This window comes from Ascaphus truei, chromosome 8, assembly GCF_040206685.1.
Source record: "Ascaphus truei isolate aAscTru1 chromosome 8, aAscTru1.hap1, whole genome shotgun sequence".
Classification (NCBI taxonomy): Eukaryota; Metazoa; Chordata; class Amphibia; order Anura; family Ascaphidae; genus Ascaphus; species Ascaphus truei.
In genome coordinates, this window is record NC_134490.1 from 32,379,158 (window position 1) to 32,400,888 (window position 21,731).

The window sequence follows — 21,731 nt, forward strand, 5'->3', positions numbered from 1 at the left end:
CTGGCCCGTTCACCCCATCGCTGCCAGAGCCAAGCAATGCATTGCGGATCCCCCTGGCAGCGTAAGCGTGAATATACTTTCACCAGTACACTCTTATTTTTCCGCTTCCCTCTCCGGGGGCCGTCTTCCCCTCCCCCTCGCAGCCGTTCTCTGCTGGATTTCTCCTTTGAATGCTCCTCGGATTACGATATCGATGTATTTGAAGACATCATAGATAGTTACGAGAGTAAAAAGTAAGTGAGAGGGAGTGGCGGGTGTCACCACCCAGGGGAGAGAGGGGAGACCCCCACGCTCACCATGTGACAGTTACACACACACACACACACACACAAACACTTGAATCCATTTACCCCCATGATACCATTTCAAAGTGGTTTCCCTACTCCTGCGAGCAGCTATATTTTGGATAAAGGGCCATGTTTACTAAGCGTTGTTGCTTCCATGCTGTTAGACAACTTACGCCCCATTTAGGGCCATAATTACTAAACGCGACTGGCAGATGTCCTAACCTGTTGAGTGTCACGACCCCTCCGGCACTGGCGATCACATGATCGTTCTGTCACTGATGACGGCAGAAAGTCGTTCAACTTCTTCATAGATCCCGTTCAGCGCAGATACGGGCAGTAACATTCTGACTACATTATCTAAATCTACCCCATTTAAATTAATTTCTTTAAATGGAGGGGGCAGGGGGATCCCCTAGTGTTCAAAAAACATGATCTCTCGCCTCAAGTTACCTTCACAACCCTTAGTCTTCCCTAGGCTCTGGGAGAGCTTCATTTTAACCGCGCTTCGTTTTGCAAATGGTTTATAACTCCTGAACGAAGCATCCGATTTCAAAATAAAAACTGCATTGGAAAGGGCGAGAGGAGCTCTGTTGAAGCAGAGAGAATAAAAATGAACAATGCGGACTGCTGCTTTAAGGAGTAGCACTGCTTAGTAAATATGGGCCAAAGTCTCCAGCACTGAGATCCGGATTATATCCAGGCTGGTCAGTCCTTGTATGTGGGATCAGGGTGGGTGCTGTCACATGGTAAGTGCTGGCAGTGTCATCGCCACACTCGCTCCTCTGAGTAAGGGAAACTGCATGCTGTAGGAAGGGCTATAACATGAACTCTCAATGCATGCCCCCCCATCAACATCAACTGCTTATAATACTTGTTATTTTCTTGACTGCGATGTGTGTGTGTATCGGTGGTTGTACCCCTTGCTTGGGTGAGGTTTATAACGTGTCTCTCTGCCTCTCACCCCCTGGTGCTGTCAGGGGGCTGCATGCTCAGTTGGTCAGCAGCATTAAAGGCCTCTCGTGGCAGGGGGAGGACCCAGCAGAGCTGCTCCGGTCCCTTACCCTGCGTCAGCACTCCCGCCTCCAGCCCCTGTGAGTGTGTGAGGGAGTTGCTGGGTCTGACTGACCCCCCCGGAGCCGGGAGGGTCAGCAATAAAGCCATGTGCTGCAGCATAGGGGTTCAGTGCCGCAAAAGCTATTGGGATCTGCTTTGTGTGACCTACTAAAAGGGGATTATCAGCCCATGAAAGAAATGGCATACATACATACATACTAACAAAAGACAACTTGCCTGGGTGCTATGTATATAAATGTGTGTGTGTTTGAGCATTCTTTTACACGTGTGCACATGTACTATCTATGTTTACAAACACACACAACGGAGTCTCACTCCTGTCTCGATGGTCTCTGCTGCCCCCTGCCTGCTAATATGCTGTAATGCTGCCTGTAATACACGCAGTGCAGTGTGTGACCTGCACGCACTGACCAGACCAGAGCTAATCACCGTAATTGCTTGCAGAGGCCGCTGCCAAACTAACCGAATGCAACACCTAACTGGGAAGTAATAGGTTACAGCGACTAACTGCAACTAAAGTGCTAACTAAACACACTAACAGTTATTTGGATGTAGGCTCAGCTTCTAACACTATTATCCTTTAATATCTCAACAGGAAAAGTAAAGGTATCCGCCAAAAGCAGCTCATTCCCAAGGTAATAACACCTCTGTGCATGAAATCCTGCTCTCAAGGAGCTACACCGTGTCTTGTGGATCCTGATTAACGAGTCTTGTGATGTTTGATGTAGCCGTTAGCCGGGGCATGGAAGAAAACTTGTCTTCCTTGAGACAGGGACCCCTCTACGTTTTAGGAAAGGGGGAGTGGTTTACGCCCCATCTGCTGATCGCTGGCCCATTCACACGTCTCTTTGTAACGTGGTAACTGTCGTGGAAAAACTGAGTCCCACACTTATTTCTTCGTATTTTGGTTAAGCAATTTGTCTAGAGACCTTTATTGCAACAGCTATTAGTAAGGGGGCATTTAATACAAATCAGACCATTGCTGTCTTAGTTAACACAAAGGCACTAACATATATGCCCCAATCAGTCTGCTTCATACTCAAAAGAAAGGCGTGCATACATAATTTTGCAATGTCTGCCCATATGACTTAATCAGGCATTTATTTCTACATAATTACCAATTCTATTTTGCAAACTAACAAAAGGAAAGATATGATTTATGGCACACTCACAGCTACATCCTTCCCTCGCCTAACTACTCAAAGGGGGTTTAACAGATAAGAAGAAAAGCAAGGGGCCCTTCCCTAACGAAGGAACAACAGATCATCGTTTTAGTAAGCTGAAAGAGTTCAGAGAAAAAAAAATTCATTCATATACATGCCCTTACCCTGTTGCCTATAGTACACTGTAACACAAATCATGATATTCTTTATAGCTATGGAAAAACAAAAGTCAGGTTATAGGTATACATAGAAAATACTGGGAAAATATTATACTTCTATATATCTTCTGTTTCTAAACAGAACCTGCTGGACTCGCAGTCTCTGAAGCTGATTGTGAGTTTGACACTTCATGATCGCACAACCAAGTCCTTGCTCCACCTGCACAAGAAGAAGAAGCCACCGAGTATCGGCGCCCAGTTTCAGGTGCGTCTCCCCCGCCCCAGGAATCCATTGTCTATCTCGCTTAATGTGCACAGGACTTTTAAACGTTAGAATACAGTCAGGAGTGATCAATACATGCAGTGTGAGCAGCACGATATCGGCACACGTCCTGACCGCCAATAATGCATCGCACACGGCAATTCATTACACCGCACAAGTCCTGACCTCCGTACTGTATCGCACACGGCAATTAATTACACAGCACACGTCCTGACCTCCGTACTGCATCGCACACGGCAATTCATTACACAGCACACGTCCTGACCTCCGTACTGCATCGCACACGGCAATTCATTACACAACACACATCCTGACCTCCAATACTGCATCGCACAATGCAATTCATTACACAACACACAACCTGACCTCCGTACTGCATCGCACACGGCAATTCATTACACAGCACACGTCCTGACCTCCGTACTGTATCGTACACTGCAATTCATTACACAACGCACGTCCTGACCTCCATACTGTATCGCACGCTGCAATTCATTACACAACACACAACCTGACCTCCGTACTGCATCGCACACGGCAATTCATTACACAGCACACGTCCTGACCTCCGTACTGTATCGTACACTGCAATTCATTACACAACGCACGTCCTGACCTCCATACTGTATCGCACGCTGCAATTCATTACACAACGCATGTCCTGACCTCCGTACTGCATCGCACACTGCAATTCATTACACAACGCACGTCCTGACCTCCGTACTGCATCGCACACTGCAATTCATTACACAATGCACGTCCTGACCTCCGTACTGCATCGCACGCTGCAATTCGTTAATATAGCGATGCATATCCTGTGTGGAGATCTCCCACTTCAGAGGTTGCCCCATTACTTCAAGGCCGCCCCTTCCCCATGACTCTTTTTCTCTATACAGAATGTTATGCCCTAGACACGCAGGCAAACATTGGGACTGAACATTTAGGTTCTTGCCCTTTGTAAGATAGCATGACGCTGACATATAGTGTAGCGCAGTACCAGCCACGTGAGTGACAAAGGGCCGATCTCTTCCAGACATCGCTTAACAAGCTCCTGGAGACACTGGGAAAAGCTGAACCTTTCTTCATCCGATGCATCCGATCTAACGCAGAGAAGGTACCTGGCCGTCCTCACCTGTGTTATCAGGGAAATGTCATCTAAATGGGCACATGGCAGACCGAGAAATGTTCACAAATTATCAATGTAATTAGGTTTCTTTTAAAAATGGTCACTCGCCATGTAACATTTTTACTTGTTACCTATGAAAGAACAAAGACTATTTCTTTTCCCCCATAGGGCGCTGTGTAATTGAATAGTTTTTTGGTGCTTTCCCTTTATCAGTTAGGTGGCTGATAAAGTTTGCCCGTGTGTACAGAAGTTTGCACACAGCCTCACCACCAACCTTTCACATGTTAGAAAATTAGATTTATAGTTTTAATTGTGTGTGATCTGTGTGTACACACACTGGGGCTTTGTGTGTGTGTGTGTGTGTGTGTGTGTGTGTGTGTGTTTTTTCAAAAAAATTATATATAATATATCATACAGTTTGGGAAACCAGACGTTGTTTCCCTGAGGCGTTGGTGTGTCTGTGCTCTCATGGGGAATCCTCCCTTCCTGGCTTCAGAAGTCTGGCTGAGATCTCTGCGCGCTCCTAACATGCTATGACACGCAGTCCCTGAGCAGCGCGCTCTGTTCTCTGCGCGCTCCTAACATGCTATGACACGCAGTCCCTGAGCAGCGCGCTCTGTTCTCTGCGTGCTCCTAACATGCTATGACACGCAGTCCCTGAGCAGCGCGCTCTGTTCTCTGCGTGCTCCTAACATGCTATGACGCGCAGTCCCTGAGCAGCGGGTTCTGTTCTCTGCGTGCTCCTAACATGCTATGACACGCAGTCCCTGAGCAGCGCGCTCTGTTCTCTGCGTGCTCCTAACATGCTATGACGCGCAGTCCCTGAGCAGCGGGTTCTGTTCTCTGCGTGCTCCTAACATGCTATGACACACAGTCCCTGAGCAGCGCGCTCTGTTCTCTGCGTGCTCCTAACATGCTATGACACGCAGTCCCTGAGCAGCGGGTTCTGTTCTCTGCGTGCTCCTAACATGCTATGACACGCAGTCCCTGAGCAGTGGGTTCTGTTCTCTGCGTGCTCCTAACATGCTATGACACGCAGTCCCTGAGCAGCGGGTTCTGTTCTCTGCGTGCTCCTAACATGCTATGACACGCAGTCCCTGAGCAGCGGGTTCTGTTCTCTGCGTGCTCCTAACATGCTATGACGCAGTCCCTGAGCAGCGGGTTCTGTTCTCTGCGTGCTCCTAACATGCTATGACGCAGTCCCTGAGCAGCGGGTTCTGTTCTCTGCGTGCTCCTAACATGCTATGACACGCAGTCCCTGAGCAGCGCGCTCTGTTCTCTGCATGCTCCTAACATGCTATGACGCAGTCCCTGAGCAGCGGGTTCTGTTCTCTGCGTGCTCCTAACATGCTATGACACGCAGTCCCTGAGCAGCGGGTTCTGTTCTCTGCGTGCTCCTAACATGCTATGACGCGCAGTCCCTGAGCAGCGGGTTCTGTTCTCTGCGTGCTCCTAACATGCTATGACACGCAGTCCCTGAGCAGCGGGTTCTGTTCTCTGCGTGCTCCTAACATGCTATGACGCAGTCCCTGAGCAGCGGGTTCTGTTCTCTGCGTGCTCCTAACATGCTATGACACGCAGTCCCTGAGCAGCGGGTTCTGTTCTCTGCGTGCTCCTAACATGCTATGACACGCAGTCCCTGAGCAGCGGGTTCTGTTCTCTGCGTGCTCCTAACATGGCGGTCCCTGAGCAGCGCACTCTGTTTTCTCTGCAGATGGAGATGAAGTTCGATGAAAGTCTGGTCCTTCAGCAGCTTCGATACACGGGGATGTTGGAAACCGTGCGGATCCGGAGGTCTGGTTACAGTGCCAAGTACACCTTCCAGGTACTGTGCGGTTCCAAGCGCCTGTGTTGGACTCTTCCCATACAGTACAATGCTGTCTGCTTTCACCTCTAGTTTTCTCTTTGCCCCTCTCTTTTTTTTCTTTCCTTTATTTTTTTGTAAATTGGGTTTTATTCCTTAGAAATTAGCCCAAAACCTAAATGAATACGGCTACTAATCCCCTCTTGCTGGAGTTCAGAGATCCTTATCAAAGCAGCTGAGGATGGGGTGGATTTTCTGATGAGACTCTTTGCAGTCTGTATGGCAAACACCATTGTGCTGCCTACTGGGTTAGAGCAAGTGAGAATAACCAGCAGGAGTTGTGCCATGTAGACGCTAGCGCAGGCCTTGGTCCTTTTAAAATAAAAAGGACACCCAAAGTGGTGTTAATCTGTTTTAAAGGGTATCACTTCCAAGATGGGTCATTGGGGAGAGGGTGGGGGTTTGAGTCCCGGGAGGCACGGTGCCGTCACCGATGACGTTCCACTTCCTTATAGATCGCGTTGGAACACAATCTCCCCTAGAAAAACGAGAGGGACGCTAGTAACGTACCGACTATTACGTCGTGAGGCCGCCAGAGCGCCGGGCCCCGGCGACGCAGGAGCGATGTCTAAAGGGCACCCAAAGGGTTAAACGCTGCACAATAGAGGAACATGTCAATGTACCTCGCTTCCTTAGTCCCAACCAATTTTAGAGTGAAACGGCTGCACTTTTTTTTGGTTCCCATGTCCCAGGGGTCCTATGGCATTTTAGCATTTTTACCGTGGCTAATGATGACCCTGTAATTACTTTACAACCACGAATCCAGCGCGTTTCTAAAGGTTATAATAAAACCCCGTCCAAAGGGTTTCGTTACCATTGAAAAATTTAATGGGGGAAAAAAAACAAAACCTGCAAAAATACTGGTTATTTAGTAGACTGGTCTCCGGCGACATATCCTAATTAACCCCTATCCCTGCCGGCAGGGCCTTGCCACGCTTTTGCTCTGACGAGGGGTTTAACCGCGCTGTTCGGTCTGCTCCCCAGGACTTCGCTAATCAGTTTCAAGTGCTGCTCCCCAAATCCGCTGCTACGCCAAAAGACGCCATCGCAGAACTGCTGGAGAGGCTGGGCCTGCACCCGCACAATTACCAGATCGGGAAGACCAAGGTCTGACCAAATGTTTCATTATCTTACCTTTTGCAACAGCAGTTTGTATGAGCACAGCAGCGTCGTCTGCTTTAATATTTCATTATTCCGGTTTTTTCTTTCCTCCAGCCCAGCAAATCGTCCAGGGTTTTTAGTTTATTTTTTGGATATTTTTCTATTTTTATTAATACATTTAATACATTTAATACATTTTTGTTGAGGTAGGTGCTTCCAGGAATATTCAAGTGTTCATTTCTTTTAATGGGCCTGGATTCTAACTTTTAGTTGTAATAATGTGTACAAAACTTCCCAAACCTCACAGGTCTCTCATATGTTCAGAGCTTTCCAAACCTCACAGGTCTCTCCTTCACATGCACAGAGCTTCCCAAACCTCACCAGTCTCTCCTTCACATGCACAGAACTACCCAAACCTCACCAGTCTCCTCTTCCTGTGCACTGCCAGGTGTTTATGAAAGAGCCGGAGCGGCAGACACTGCAGGACACCCTGCACCAGGCGGTTATCAGGAAGATCATCCTCCTTCAGAGCTTTTTCCGGATGGCCATGGACAGGAAGGCCTTCCTGAGAATGAAACTCGCTGCTGTGAGCATACAGGTGGGATCAACACCCTAGTGTTAGCTGGATAACCACTGCACCCTGCATAGAGCACAATCCGTGGCCTAAACCTTTCACTGTCTGGGAGCAATGCAATTAAGTGTCCAGGAGGTTAAAATGGAGCTCTCCTCAGGGCCCAGTGCTGTATAAGTTTACCATGGTAACATCCGAAGCTAGAGATTAAGGGAGACATCATTTCTAACACTTAAAACATTTTTTTTAAAGAGCAGAACCTGCTGAGGCAGCGAAATACTAACATTTATCATATTTATCCTGATCGGTCCCTAAAAAACCTCCCTGAGAGCCTCGGTAACCACATTGGGACTCTATGGAGTAGATTATACTGTCAGTTTAGTTTATATTAATGTCTGTTATTTCAGCGTTTAACGTATATAATGTGTTCATATTAACCAGCAGCCAATAAGTGGCTAATAGGGCTAATGGCCATTACTATGGGGGAGTGAGGCTTGTGGGGGAGCCCGTATTGGGGGTAGGGGCCTCGGGAAGTGCCAGTGACATACCAAATAAGACATAAGTGAACTCTAAAGGTTAATGGACATAGGTGAGAGTTCAAAGATTGATCCGCTTTTGAGATCTCATGAGTATCTGCAGAGATTTCTGAGGTTTTCTTAGGATCTTTAATATAAAAGGGTGTTGGAGACCCGGGTACAATATCCCATATTGTAGAGTCCCACCTATTTCTTTTGTCACAAAATGCCGTGACGGTCGCCATGGCTGCAGACAGATTTCCCGGGGCCCAGGACTAGAGCTGTGACCGGGCCCCCCATCCCATGTTGGCGGTCTCGTGAGACCCCTCCCCATTTCACACCTCAGAAGCCCCCTCTATTTCCCCCCATCTTCTAAAGTATGTCTCCCCCCTCCGTCTCACTCCATCTCTTCCTCACTCTCCTCTCACTGTCCCCCTCCTCCATCAATTACCCCACTCTCACTCAATCCCTTCCCCGCATGTATTTCTCTCCCCTCCATCTCACTCTTACTCCCTCTTTTCCTCAATCGCTTCCCCCCTCAATCAATTACCCCACCCCCACTCAATCCCCCCTCCCCCGACAATCCCCCCCCACAAAATACAAACGAAAAAAACCACCCCCCCAAATACATATAACCCCACCACACCCAAATACATATAACTTGCTGCACTAGCCGGCCCCCCTGCAGCCACCGGGCCCGGGACACCTGTCCCTGCTCTCCCCCCTGTTGACGACCCTGGCCGTGGCATTGATCATGGGTTAGCACGCAGAAAGCCATCGCTCCATGCCTGGAATTGACGACGCACTGCTTTGTCATGTTTACGTGTGCGTCTCTGCAGGCATGCTGGAGGTCCTTCCATGTAAGACGGCAGCTGGAGCACAGACAGAGTGCCGTGGCGTTTATCCAGGCTTTATGGAGGGGATACAGCCAGCGACGGAGGTACAGGAAGCAGATTCAAGATATCACGCTGCTCCAAGCCCTGTGCAGAGGCTACTTGCAGCGACAGAGGTAAGGGGGGTGGGGAGGGACATGAGGGGGCAGCAGTTTAAAGTAGTAATATGCTCTTCTCACCGTGAAATGTAAACGCCTCTCCTCCTTTTTAGCAACCCCGCTCATTAAGAAAAAAAAAAATCGAATTTGGTAGATATCAGTTGCTGAAAATTTGCCTTGTGGGGAGATTAAAATGGCCGCAATACACGAAGGGTAGCATCTGTTGCACGTATATATATTTTGTGGGACTGCTGCCTTACTACCTGAGAGGTTACAGGGGTTTCTGGGAAATGTTCGCTTCCCCAGACACTTACCAGTAAAGGTAGCGCCGCTTATTCTGGATTTTAGAAATGGCCTTTTCTATAAAGAAAGTGAAATTGTACGTTTCTAACATGATGGTATCGGTACTTTGGTACCCTTTTTGTACCTTAACACTTTGACCACCGCCCACCACAACGATTTTAGTATTTTCTATATATACTTTTTAGTGTCATTTTCCGTCCCCAATATAATTGTGGTTTTACAGTATTATTGGTATAATATCTGTCTCACCAGGTACAGGGAGAGGGTGGAAGAAAAGCAAAAGGAGTTGGAGGAGAAGCGGAAGCAAGAAGCCCTGGAACAAGAGCGGGAAGAGGAGGCGAAACGGAGACACGAAAAACCAGATAGCGTGAAGAAGACAGAAGCAGAGGAGGAGAAAGGAGTACGGGGAAAGGAAGAAAGAGGAGCCAGCGTGGAGAATAGCGTGCAGGTGGCTGCCCAGGATTACAACGCAGAGGAGGAACAAAGCGCGGCAGGGAAGCAGGGAGAGAGGGCAGTAGTGTTGACAAGTGTTGGAAAGACTGTTGGCGATGGGGAAACCCCCGGACAGGAAATACAGGGAGACGAGAGCCAAATAGAGCTGGAGAGAATCCTAAAGGAGAATGAACATAACCGGGCAGGGAAAGAAGAGGCAATATGGAAGAGGAGGAGGAGCGTGGAGTCGGGCTCACAAGTCCACAACGCAGAGAGAGAACAGAGCGACGAGGAGCAGGTGGCGATTGACAAAGCGGGAACATTAAAACCAAACATGGAGAGTCTGGTGACGCTGATCCAGGGGAACCTGCCAGCCAGTCCAGAAAGGGCCCCCAACAGCCGCGAGAAGAGAGAGAACCGGAGGCAGAGGGGGCTACAGCACGACATGTTGCAAAATAAACACACGTACTCGTCCCTTGAGGAGCCAGAGAAGGACCTAGGAGGCTCGCCGACTGAGGATGGGGGAGAGCAGCAGAATGGTGCCAAGGACCACGTAATGGTGGGATCCGGGGAGGAGAAAACCGATCGAGAGAAAGAGGTCACCAAGGAGGTGCCGTGCGATAGCGGGCTGAAGTTCCAGGGAAAGGAGGGAAGCCAGGGTTTAAAGGGGGAGGAGAAGGGGACAGAGGTGCCGTTCAAGAGGCCGTCACACCTCCCACTTGACCTCCAGCTGTCATCAACAAAGCAGCCCCCAACACCCGATGAGAGGACCAGGCAGGGTGCCACCAGAGAGGCGGAAATACCCAGTGTCGGGCTGATCCAGAGGTACAGCGACCAAGAGAAGCTGAAGAACAAAGCAGAGAAGTGGAAGGGGAGGAGGCAGAACGAGACGGGGCAGGGGGAAACCGCGGTGACCCCCGAGGAGGAGAAGAATCCAGGGGAGAGCCTACAGAGCAAGGAGAAGCTGGCAGAGTAAGGACCTGCAGATATATGGCATATCAGTCTGTGTGTACTTGTATCTACATGATTCACTCATCAGAGAGAGTGTCAGAGCATGGACTGATTAAACATAAACATATGGCTGATATAATAAAAAAAAAAAAAAGTTTCCTTCCTAAAGGAATATATATTTATAATGCATCCACATACAAAATGTGTGTGTGTGTGTGTGTATGTATTGAGCATTGACCTACTAATCACACCGGTGTATTGATCCTTTATTCTATCACAGAAGGAAGAGAGCGGCTCCCTCTGCAGAGGTCTCAGGTGTGGCTCGGTCTCCTACCACTACTAAGGTCAGTGACCGTCTCGTTTGGGATGTATAAGATATAGGTGTTACACTGAGTGGGTTGCTGACTCTGTCTGGTTTCCCCTCGGCAGCCACCCCCTGTACACACAGAGCCTGAAAAGGGTGTGAAGAAGACGGCCGTACAGAAGAAGAAATCCAATGAGCACAGCGCTCACCCAGATACTGCCACAGCCCAGCCCACAGACTCAAAGTACGTGCTCACGTGTGTGTGTGTGTGTGTGTGTGTGTGTGTGTACAAATAGGCAGAGGGGGGGTGTGCGCATACAAGTAGGGGTGTGTGTATACAAATAGGGTTGTGTGTGTATACAAATAGGGTTGTGTGTGTATACAAATAGTGAGAGGGGGGTGTGTGTATACAAATAGAGCTGTGTTTGTATACAAATCGGGGGGGGGACTATATATACATGTGTGAGTGGGTAGAAATACACGGATGGGGGTGGTGGTGAGGGGGTAGAAATACAAGCAGGGTGTGTGTATATACATAATGTGTTGCTTCACCTCCCAGGCACACACACAGGGGCCCCTTGTACCGACTTCTCTGGATGAAACCAGAAAAGAAAAACTCCAAGGAGAGTCCGGTAACTCCGGAGGGGACTGAGCTCCCTCCCTTCCCCAACCCCAGCCACGAGGCAGCAAAGAGACACTCGGAGAGTGAGTACAGAACGGCAGCGGCTTCCCCTCCTGTGGGGGGTTTAACGCAGCTTAACATTGCAACATATACCTGCCCATTTAAAGGAGCCTGATGAGTGTAACAAAGATGGACCGTTTTATTTTTTAATGCCACAATCCCATCTGCTGTTCTCTAGAGTAGGGCTGCGCAAACTATTGTTTCTTTGGGCCTCATGCCTGCACTTCCTCCCCCCCTTTCTCCCCCCCCCTCCCCCTTCTCCCCCCCCCCCCCTCTTACCTTCTACCCGGCGCGTCGCCAGAAGGCGCCTGAGACTAGGTTAGAGGGAGTTCGAGGCCTCACACGCTCCCCCGGCATTTCATTTACATTTTGTGGGGATGAGCGTGGCGCCTCTAAGCGCTGCGCCCCTCCTCCTCTAGAAAATCTCGCGCCCCCCAGTTTGTACACCCCTGCTCTAGAGAGAGAGAGAGATCGGTCGCAGGCTTGTCTCCCTCTGGGGTGATATGAGCGAGTGCTGAACATGTGTGCGCACAGGCAAAGCCCCCTCTCTCCTCCCTCCCGGATTGACCAGCACCCCTCACTTCCATTTTGAGGCCCATATGAAAATCTAATTAGTCTTCATTTCCAAAACAGCCAAATCTGTGCTTTGTCCGGTTCCGTTTGTTTAAGGAAGAGAATTACATTGATTCATTTGGGATTTGACCCTTTAAACCTCAAAAAAAAAAAAAAAAAAATTTGAATAGTATACTGTTTTTATTCGGCAAGAACCTTAATGGCGAATACTGGGATACAAACCAGATTAACCAGCGTCCAAAGGATCTTTTGTATTTATTTATTTGGCCAACCCGTGTATTTTCCCCATGTAAGGTTCGGGGCACGTCGGCCGCCTCGCTTCAGCGGAGCCCAGCGGGAAGGAGCCAGTTGGTAAACTCCGCAGGAACCGGTCCATCAAGATCAGCAAAGCCACAACCGTGTCCGAGAAGTGGAAAGCGTCTCTGTACCGAGAGATCACCAACTCGCAGGAGCTCAAGCACCTCGATGACTTCCTCTTTAACAAGGTAGCGAGAAGCTCGGTGCAAGGGAGGGGCTCGCCTTTCTCTCTCTGTCTGATGTTTGCATGTAGCTCTATATCCATATAAACCCATACACCCACTCTCGTCAGAACTCCATTTTAACCTCCCAGGCACGTAATATTTCAACAGGTTAGAGCAGCGGTGCGCAAACTGGGGGGGGCGCGCCCCTCCGGGGACGGGGGGGTGAGACTTTTCTGGGGGGGGTGCGGCGTTAACAAAGGCCCCGCGCTGAGAGCTCAAGGCCTCTGTAAATTACCAGGTCACGCATCTCTATGACAACGCAGTGTAAAATTACGCCCGTTGCCATGGAGACATGACGGCAAATGATGCCGTTGGTCACGTGATGCATCATTAGACGAGGGGGGGTGGGGCGCGACCGAGGAGGGAGCAGGTTTGGGGACGCAGGCGAGTTTGTGCACCGCTGGCTTATAGCTCCTGGGCAGAGCATCACCCTGCTTCCCAGGGTTCACTACATGGCTTCCTTTCCGTTTCAATCAATCCTTCAGTCAGTGTAACTCAGCAGCTACAATGTATTCTTCTATTACAAGGTAACAGTATCTATTGTTAGTTTGCAGCTCAAACTGCTGGGAACATTGGCAAGAAATGATCACAAACAGGAAAGTGTTGGTTGCAAAGATCTTGCACTGCTTGGGATGAGGGATAAAACCTGCTATAGAAATTAAATGATGCTCAGTATATTAAAACTCCTTAAAAAATGGTATTAAGAGTTGAATAATACAATAAATTAAATAATGCAGTAAGTATTATCTAATACTACAGAAACGATGTATTTAAAACACATATAGGATATTGCTTGGATTGCTCCCTTAAGACATAAAATGCAAAAAAATGAACTGATCAGCTCATCCTTTTAAGGGCTTAGTATCAAACTTGACGAGAACAGTTGTTAAGAATTCAGCGACTGCGGATATAACGCACATGTAATAATAACCCCCTCTTTTGTCCCTACAGATTAACACGCTGCACACTAACAAATCTGGCATTGAGAGTTTGCTGATCAAGGCCACTGAACTGTTTCGAGGGAACCTCAAAGCCATGTACTCGTCCCCTGTGAGTTCCTGCGCTCTGAAGCACAAACGCCATTGTAAAAATACGCCATTGTTAAAGCGCTTGGACTTCTTTCTTCAACCCTTCACTGCTAGAAGCAACGTGCTTCAGTCCCCAGTAATCGGTTTCATTGCTGTGGGGGAGAGTGCGGGGCTTCTGTAACCGCTTGGGGGGTCATCCAAGTCTGAAAGCAGGGTCCCGATTCCCTTCACCCACTCCCACCCAATGTAGTTACACCACTGGGGTCAGTCCGTCCTAGGAAGGGCCGAAGTGTACTAATTGCAGTGACGTATTTATGGGGCAGTCCCTCCTAGGAGCAGGGTGTCCTAATGGCAGTCACGTGGTGTTTCTTCACCACAATCTGAAAGTTGGTCTGTAAATACAACGAGCCAAGACTTGGGGATTTTTCTTTCCTCTGGTTGCTCCCTTTTGTGCGATATTAGTGTTTGCAAAGTCCCCTCTCCCCTTATCTATATGGGTTCTCTGATCAGATTAGGGTAGGATAAGGAAAACACTTGATAGACAAACATTACCCCCATCAGAAATGTTAGTTGTAATTAATTACCTTAGGGCGCGATTATAGTGGGTGCGACGGCTCACACGTGCGCGGCGCCAACAGACCTCTTATCTATGAGGCCGTCCATAGTGCGCGCGAGCGATGGTGGGACCGCGCGAGCGATGGTGGGACCGCGCGAGCGATGGTGGGACCGCGCGAGCGATGGTGGGACCGCGCGAGCGATGGTGGGACCGCGCGAGCGATGGTGGGACCGCACGGCAGATTTTTGAAAAAGACAAATGATTTTGTCTTTTTGCGCGACGGCCGCATCACGTGAGCGGTTCAGCCAATGAGAGCGACCCAGGCTTGTGATGCGTCCACCACGCCTCTGCCACACCTTCCCGTCGCCTCGGACCTCAGTGCAGGGATCGCTCAAGCGACAGCCTTAGAAGCAAAGGCAGCCAATTTTGTTTTTAGCGCAGTCATTTGTTTATGCAAATTAATTGGATTAATACATTGTTTACAAAAAAAAAATTTTTTTTCTTTTCGGCCTGCACCATTTCAGCTTAAAAAAAACCCCAAAAAAGGTGAGCAGATACTGTTTTATTTATTGTTTTATTTTCCCCTCCTCCCCCAGAACGGACACATCCACGCCGGCTACAAGGACCTGATGGAGAACTTCCAGCTGCTCGTTAATAACCTAACGAAGGACAGAGAAGAAAAGGATGTGAAGCTGGTGCTGAACCTCTTCCAGTCCTTCCTGGATGAATTCACCCGGGGATATTCCAAGAGAGAGGAGAGCGAACTTCACAAGGTAACACCCCAAATTCGCTTCAGTGCTTTCGCCCGGCCCCTTCCCCCCCCCTCCCCCCTCGTAAACAAATCTTAAAACATGGAAACGTGGTCAAGATCCAAAAATAAGGTGTTAAGTTCCCGAGTGCTAAGAGTTACAGGGACTTATGTACCTGGTCATATTTTGTTCCTTGTGCAGACAAGAAAATCTCAGAAGAAGAAGAGAAAGCAGGATCAAACCGTGAGTCTATCCTTTGCCTTCCCCCTAATTGTCAGAGGCCTGCATTTCTCAGGGACTAAAGGGGTGATAGGATTAGCCCCCAAAATGTATATACCTTGTCAATATAATCGGCTGCCTTAGGGCTGTTCTATAGTGCGTGTGCTTGGCGCGCGGCAGTGAGCGTGGAAACGGCCGACAGGGGGAAGATTGGGAAAGTGTGTGTGTGTGTGTGTGTGTGTGTGTGTGATAAAGTAAAATAAATAAAATACATCCATTCATGCTGGGGTAAAAACACATTTACACACCTTCACACACACACACACACACATATATATATATATATATATACACACACAGTTACCCAGTGGCACAAAACACACAGTACCTTCCAAGACTGTCGCTCACAGCATACACACAAAAAGCGTGCACAGGCACGCGCTCGCACACACTATATTACGGCCGTAGAAAGTTTGTCATTCTCAGGTGCAATCCCACATAGCCACAAAAGGCTTTTTGGGAGCTGATAAGTGGAGTAGAGAGGGGGGCTTTGCCCGGGCAAACTCCTGTTCAGCACATAATGATATCGCACAGAAAGGAGCAGCCAGAGGAAATCACTCCTCCTCCCAAGTCCCAGCTGATCGTGCTTACAAAAGAACTTTATTAAATGGTTTAAGAATACTTCTGTAAAAAGGGAAAAAAGGCATCAATCACCCAGGTGTGACCCCTTAAACATGTCCCTGCCATTAGTACACTTTGGTCGTAGGAGGGACTGACCCATTATAGTGAAACCTACGAACAAAGTACTTTGGAGAGTTTTTTATGATCTTTACAAAAGCCCTTCTGTAATAAGACTGTTTGGATGAACGATCTCCCTGCGTATATCAGTTATATATTGTTTGAGGACCTATTCTGTGTCTCTGCCGTTTGAGATCTCACTGTATTCTCCAGTCCTACAAATCCCAGAGCTGATTTCTTCCCGTCTCTAATCGCAGCTGGAGTACAAGGGCCACGTGTTTATCAGCTATCAGGTGAACATCGGACAGTCTTGTGAGCACTGCTCATCCAACATCTGGCCCATGGAGAAAGCTTTCCTGTGCAGCAGTAAGTACAGCCAAGGGTTAACCCCAACTGGCAGTGTAAGGGGTTAATGATTGGCTGGGTCCACATTTGTTTATAATGTCATGTTGAAGAAAGGACCTGAACGCAAATGGTGTTTCTAAAGTGCAAGGGTTAAAGAAGCGAAACAAAAGGTCCTGATAAGAAAGGGCTTAAACGTCTGGCACTGAAGAGACTAAAATGATCCTGAGTTTTGGGGGTGGGGGAAGAAGTTGATTGATTTATTTAGTGGTATCTGTTGTTTGTCCCCCCTTCTGCAGCCTGCAAAATGATCTGTCACAAGAAATGCATGAGCAAAATCCAGAGCCCCTGCGACTCGGCGGGAGGGAGGAAGGTACGTCAGGGGGGAGGGAGGAGTGTGAGCTGTGTGACGTGTTAAACACTCGTGCAGCGCTCACATGTTACACTTTTATGCCCCCGACCCTTATTTCTTTCGCCCTGCCCTTCCCCACGCCATTGTCTCACGCCCTCACGCCCGCCCTCACGCCCGCCCTCACTCCCGCCCTCACGCCCGCCCTCACGCCCGCCCTCACGCCCGCCCTCACTCCCGCCCTCACTCCCGCCCTCCTTCCCGCCCTTGTCTGTCGCCCCTCGTGCCCACCACCATTCTCAATCCTCTTGGGTAACCAAGGGAGCACCTTGTTGCCGTGGTAACACTGATCCCTCCCTCAGAACCTGGGAAACCATCACTTCGGGGTGCACGTGGGGGACCTGATCAGTGAGACGTCCTCGGTGCCCGTTGTCATGGAGATGCTCTTGGAGTACCTGGAGATGTACGGCCTGTACACAGAGGGCATCTACCGGAAGTCTGGGGCAGCCAATCGCATGCGAGAGCTCAAACAGTCCCTGGAGAACGGTGCGCTGGGACAGTGAGGGAACCGGGGGAGGCACACATTTAGGGACAAATAAGATATTATCATTTAAATGTGCAATCCCTGGGAGTTCACAATGAAACTACATTTTTGTAAAGAATGTCTTTTTCCTGTAACATACAGTAACTGGGCTCAAAGCAAAACATTGGCTGCTGTCATTATTTGGGAAATAAAGCATTTAAAGGCGGGAGGATGCTTCTCAGCAGTGTTTACTCCACCTCTGGCCACCCTGTGAGAGCCAATAAAGATAAGGGAGGAGGGGGCTTTGCCTGTGCAAACTCCTGGTCAGCACATGGTGAAATCAGACAAAAGGGAGCAGCCACAGGAAATCGCCCCCCCCCCCCCCCCAAATCTCAGCTCATCGTGTTTACAAAGGAACTTGGAATAATGAATAATAAATACTTATAGGTGTTATATATTTTTGTTTTTTAAAATGGCATCAGACACCCAGGTGTGACCCCTTAAACATCTCACGGTCAGTAGTACATTTTGGTCCTAGGAGGGACTGACCCTTTAAACAGTGGAATAATATAATCGTCTTTAACACATGTAATTACGCTTAACTCTTTTCCTGGCAGACTACACAACGACACACTTCAGCTTACAATGTTTACACACTAACATTACAAAATGTTTTCATAAGGCCAGGTCCCCGCTGGCTACTGCAGCGACCGCTGTGGCGGACGCTGCAGGGACAAGAGCCGCCCCACAATGGGGCCGGGGCCGCTGCGAGTTTTTGAGGTACACATGAAAATTGAGATAGGAACTAGCGACGGAGCGCTAGGCCACGCCCACCGGCGGTTAAGCCAATGAGGGCGAACCTGCCAGGTGATGTCATGGCCGCGCCCCAGTAATGCCCCCCCCCTGTCTTTCCCCTTGCAGCTCTCTGTAGACCGGAGAATTCGCAGGCGCGTGCAGCGCAGGCAGCGTGGCCGCAGCCTAATACTTATTTTTGTGAGGAGAAAAAAAACAATATTTCCATGTATCTAAAATGTTTTCTCTGTATTTGTGCTCTGCGGATAGTGCCTATAAAAGGGTGATGGGGATCGGTCATTACAAGTCCTCTTGTTTTCTCACATGTTTTCTGTCTCCCTTCTGGACAGACCCCAGCTCTGTGAAACTGGATAATTACCCCATCCACGCCATCACTGGCATCCTGAAGCAGTGGTTGCGTGAGCTCCCGGAGCCACTCATGACCTTCGCTCAGTACAACGAGTTCCTACGAGCCGTGGGTAAGTGCAGAGAGGGAGGTAACCCTCCCTCTGTAGAGTCGCGGGGCTTAGTGACAAATTGCAGAGAGGATCTCCACTGCAGAACACGAAATCCTGGATGGGCAGGAGAGATCTACAGTACCTTTGTGCTTTATCCTATGGTGGGAGGCATAGACTCCATTGGCCAGAGATACTTTGTCACCCTGAGGTGAAAGGGAGCGATGCCGTATGCGCCTAATTTTTGGGTCACACTCAGTGGAACATCTACTCGGTCTGTTTCATTTTAATGTTGGAGGGACAGACTCCACCGGCTAAAAGTCCCTTTTGTTTGTGTCACTGTGGAAAGGGAGATACTGCATGGGCCATAGGCCTCTTATCTCTGGGTTAGACTTGGTGAACAGAAATCCTTTCAGTCTTTGTCACTCTGCTGGTGAAGCGACAGACTCAGTGGGCCATAAGATATGTCTGTACGTCTGTCAGCTTCAAGTTGAGGGACAGACCACATGGGCCATAGGTCTCTCCTGTTTGTCACTGTCACCCAGTGGTTGGTGTGACAGACTCCATGGGCCATAGGACTATTATGTCTGTCTCTTTTTACCAGGGATTGATAAACACACATTTTCCCAGCTAGCTCAACTCCTACACCCACCACATCATGAATATATATTTATGTCAAAAAGAATGCTAGTGGGCATGGCAAATGTATACAACAAAAGACAGGAGTGCCCAATGCTACATCCAATTGACAAGATATAAAGTAATAAGTATAAAGTTTAAATACTTCAATAATAATATTTACTTGGTTATTTAGTTAAACCCTTTGGCCAAAGCGTCATAAGCCTGCATTCCACGTCACGGTATAACCAAATGAAAGCAGGTTCTACACTACACTGTGAACCCCTCCTTTTACCTCTGTATGAGGGGAAAGAACCATAGTAGATCCTGTTCTTTGCAGCAAAGTGAAAAGACCTCCCAAGTGTTGGCCAAAGGGTTTAACTAAATAACCAAGTAATTATTATAGAAGTATTTAAACTTTATACTTATTACTTTATAAGTTTTGTCAGTTGGATGTAGCATTGGGCATCCCTGTCTTTTCTTTTTACTAGGGGTACAGACTCTGGGTCAGGCTCAGTGGGACATGGGTACCTTCTGTCTGTGCCACTGTCGCCTGCAGTGGGAATGACAGACGTCATGGTCCATAAACACCTTTGGTCTGTGATGCCCTGCAGTAGGAGAGTCAGACTCCAGGATCTGTGCCACACTAGACGAACAGACATTACCCTTTTAGCGCCTGAGGGGTCTGCCATGCACTGCAGAACAAGGTGCCCGGCCTCTCTAGCACTGAAGGTGTTTAGTAAACCTCTCCCATGTCTCCGTTACCCATCTATTGCTTTGCCATCTCCCTTTAGAGCTCCCTGGGAAGCAGGAACAGCTGTGTGCCATCTACAAAGTTCTAGGACAGCTTCCCCAGGCCCATTACAACACTCTGGAGAGGCTGATCTTCCACCTTGTCAAGTAAGATGCAGGAGAGGTTGCAAACCCCTTTGTGTGATTGCAGGGGAGGATGCAGACCTGTAGTGCTCAATGTCAGTGTGCTGCTAGAAGTGTTCCTGGGCATACAGGAGCGGGCCCCAACTCTGTGTTCAAATGAGTCCCTCACTTGTCAGTGTATTGTTTTAATACATCATAATATAATTTTAAATCTAAGATTTAATGAACCTAAATTCTGTGTGCATCCCCCTGGAGATAATCAGTCTGTAGACATTTGTACACTTTTTTAAATGGCTGTTTCAGTGGCGTAGCCAAACTTGCCTGGGCTGCGGGGCAAAAAAAAATTCAGGGCCCCATTAATATTAATACCGACTGCAATTTGTTTCTCCCTCTCTGATCCTCGCTGTCATCATCCATCCTCATCCCTCCTCTGCATCATCCCATATCATCATCACTCCTCCTCCCCATCATAATCATCATCTCTCTGCCTCATCCTCCTCATCATCTCTCTGCCTCATCCTCCTCATCATCTCTCCCCCTCATCATCCTCATCTCTCCCCCTCATCATCCTCATCTCTCCCCCTCATCATCCTCATCATCTCTCCCCCTCATCCTCTTCATCATCCTCATCATCTCTCCTCATCATCTCTCCTCCTCATCATGTCCCCAGTCATCCTCCTCGTCATCTCTCCCCCTCATCCTCCTCCTCGTCATCATCCTCCTCATCATCTCTCCCCCATCCTCCTCATCATCTCTCCCCCATCCTCCTCGTCATCTCTCCCCCTATCCTCCTCATCTCTGCACCTCATCAGTATCTCTACCCCTCTCTCCCCCCCCACTATCACATCTTCCCCACCACCATCACCGCTCTCTTCCTCACCACCATCACCGCTCTCTTCCCCACCACCATCACCGCTCTCTTCCCCCCCACCATCACCGCTCTCTTTCCCCCCCCCACCATCACCGCTCTCTTTCCCCCCCCCACCATCACCGCTCTCTTCCCCCCCACCACCATCACCGCTCTCTTCCCCCCCACCACCATCACCGCTCTCTTCCCCCCACCACCATCACCGCTCTCTTCCCCCCCACCACCATCACCGCTCTCTTCCCCCCCACCACCATCACCGCTCTCTTCCCCCCCACCACCATCACCGCTCTCTTCCCACCCACCATCACCGCTCTCTTTCCACCCACCACCATCACCGCTCTCTTCCCACCCACCACCATCACCGCTCTCTTCCCCCCCCACCACCATCACCGCTCTCTTCCCCCCCACCACCATCACCGCTCTCTTCCCCCCCCCACCACCATCACCGCTCTCCTTTCTCCCCCCCCACCACCATCACCGCTCTCCTTTCCCCCCCCCACCACCACCACCATCACCGCTCTCCTTTCCCACCACCACCATCACCGCTCTCCTTTCCCCCCCCCCACCACCATCACCGCTCTCCTTTCCCCCCCCCCCCACCACCACCATCACCACTCTCCTTTCCCCCCCCCCACACCACCATCACCACTCTCCTTCCCCCCCCCCACCACCACCATCACCGCTCTCCTTTCCCCCCCCCCACCACCACCATCACCGCT

General features: G+C 49.3%; 1 protein-coding gene across 6 annotated transcripts in view; it reads left to right on the plus strand.

Moving 5' to 3' along the window:
* MYO9B (myosin IXB) overlaps positions 1-21,731 on the plus strand; it is an 84,191-nt gene that overhangs the window by 54,348 nt on the left and 8,112 nt on the right. For 4 of the 6 annotated variants that reach the window (XM_075611236.1, XM_075611237.1, XM_075611231.1 and 1 more), the window contains exons 15-35: positions 1,265-1,378; positions 1,957-1,996; positions 2,825-2,947; positions 3,999-4,079; positions 5,806-5,916; positions 6,940-7,062; positions 7,505-7,654; positions 8,982-9,151; positions 9,689-10,840; positions 11,100-11,163; positions 11,249-11,367; positions 11,683-11,828; positions 12,673-12,863; positions 13,851-13,949; positions 15,080-15,256; positions 15,434-15,475; positions 16,447-16,555; positions 16,831-16,904; positions 17,243-17,426; positions 18,546-18,674; positions 20,063-20,168. In XM_075611236.1, the coding sequence (XP_075467351.1) occupies positions 1,265-1,378; positions 1,957-1,996; positions 2,825-2,947; positions 3,999-4,079; positions 5,806-5,916; positions 6,940-7,062; positions 7,505-7,654; positions 8,982-9,151; positions 9,689-10,840; positions 11,100-11,163; positions 11,249-11,367; positions 11,683-11,828; positions 12,673-12,863; positions 13,851-13,949; positions 15,080-15,256; positions 15,434-15,475; positions 16,447-16,555; positions 16,831-16,904; positions 17,243-17,426; positions 18,546-18,674; positions 20,063-20,168 (3,504 nt within the window). Of the gene's footprint in view, positions 1-143; positions 234-1,264; positions 1,379-1,956; positions 1,997-2,824; positions 2,948-3,998; positions 4,080-5,805; positions 5,917-6,939; positions 7,063-7,504; positions 7,655-8,981; positions 9,152-9,688; positions 10,841-11,099; positions 11,164-11,248; positions 11,368-11,682; positions 11,829-12,672; positions 12,864-13,850; positions 13,950-15,079; positions 15,257-15,433; positions 15,476-16,446; positions 16,556-16,830; positions 16,905-17,242; positions 17,427-18,545; positions 18,675-20,062; positions 20,169-21,731 lie in introns of all 6 variants that reach the window. The other 2 variants (XM_075611232.1, XM_075611235.1) reach the window with 2 other exon arrangements.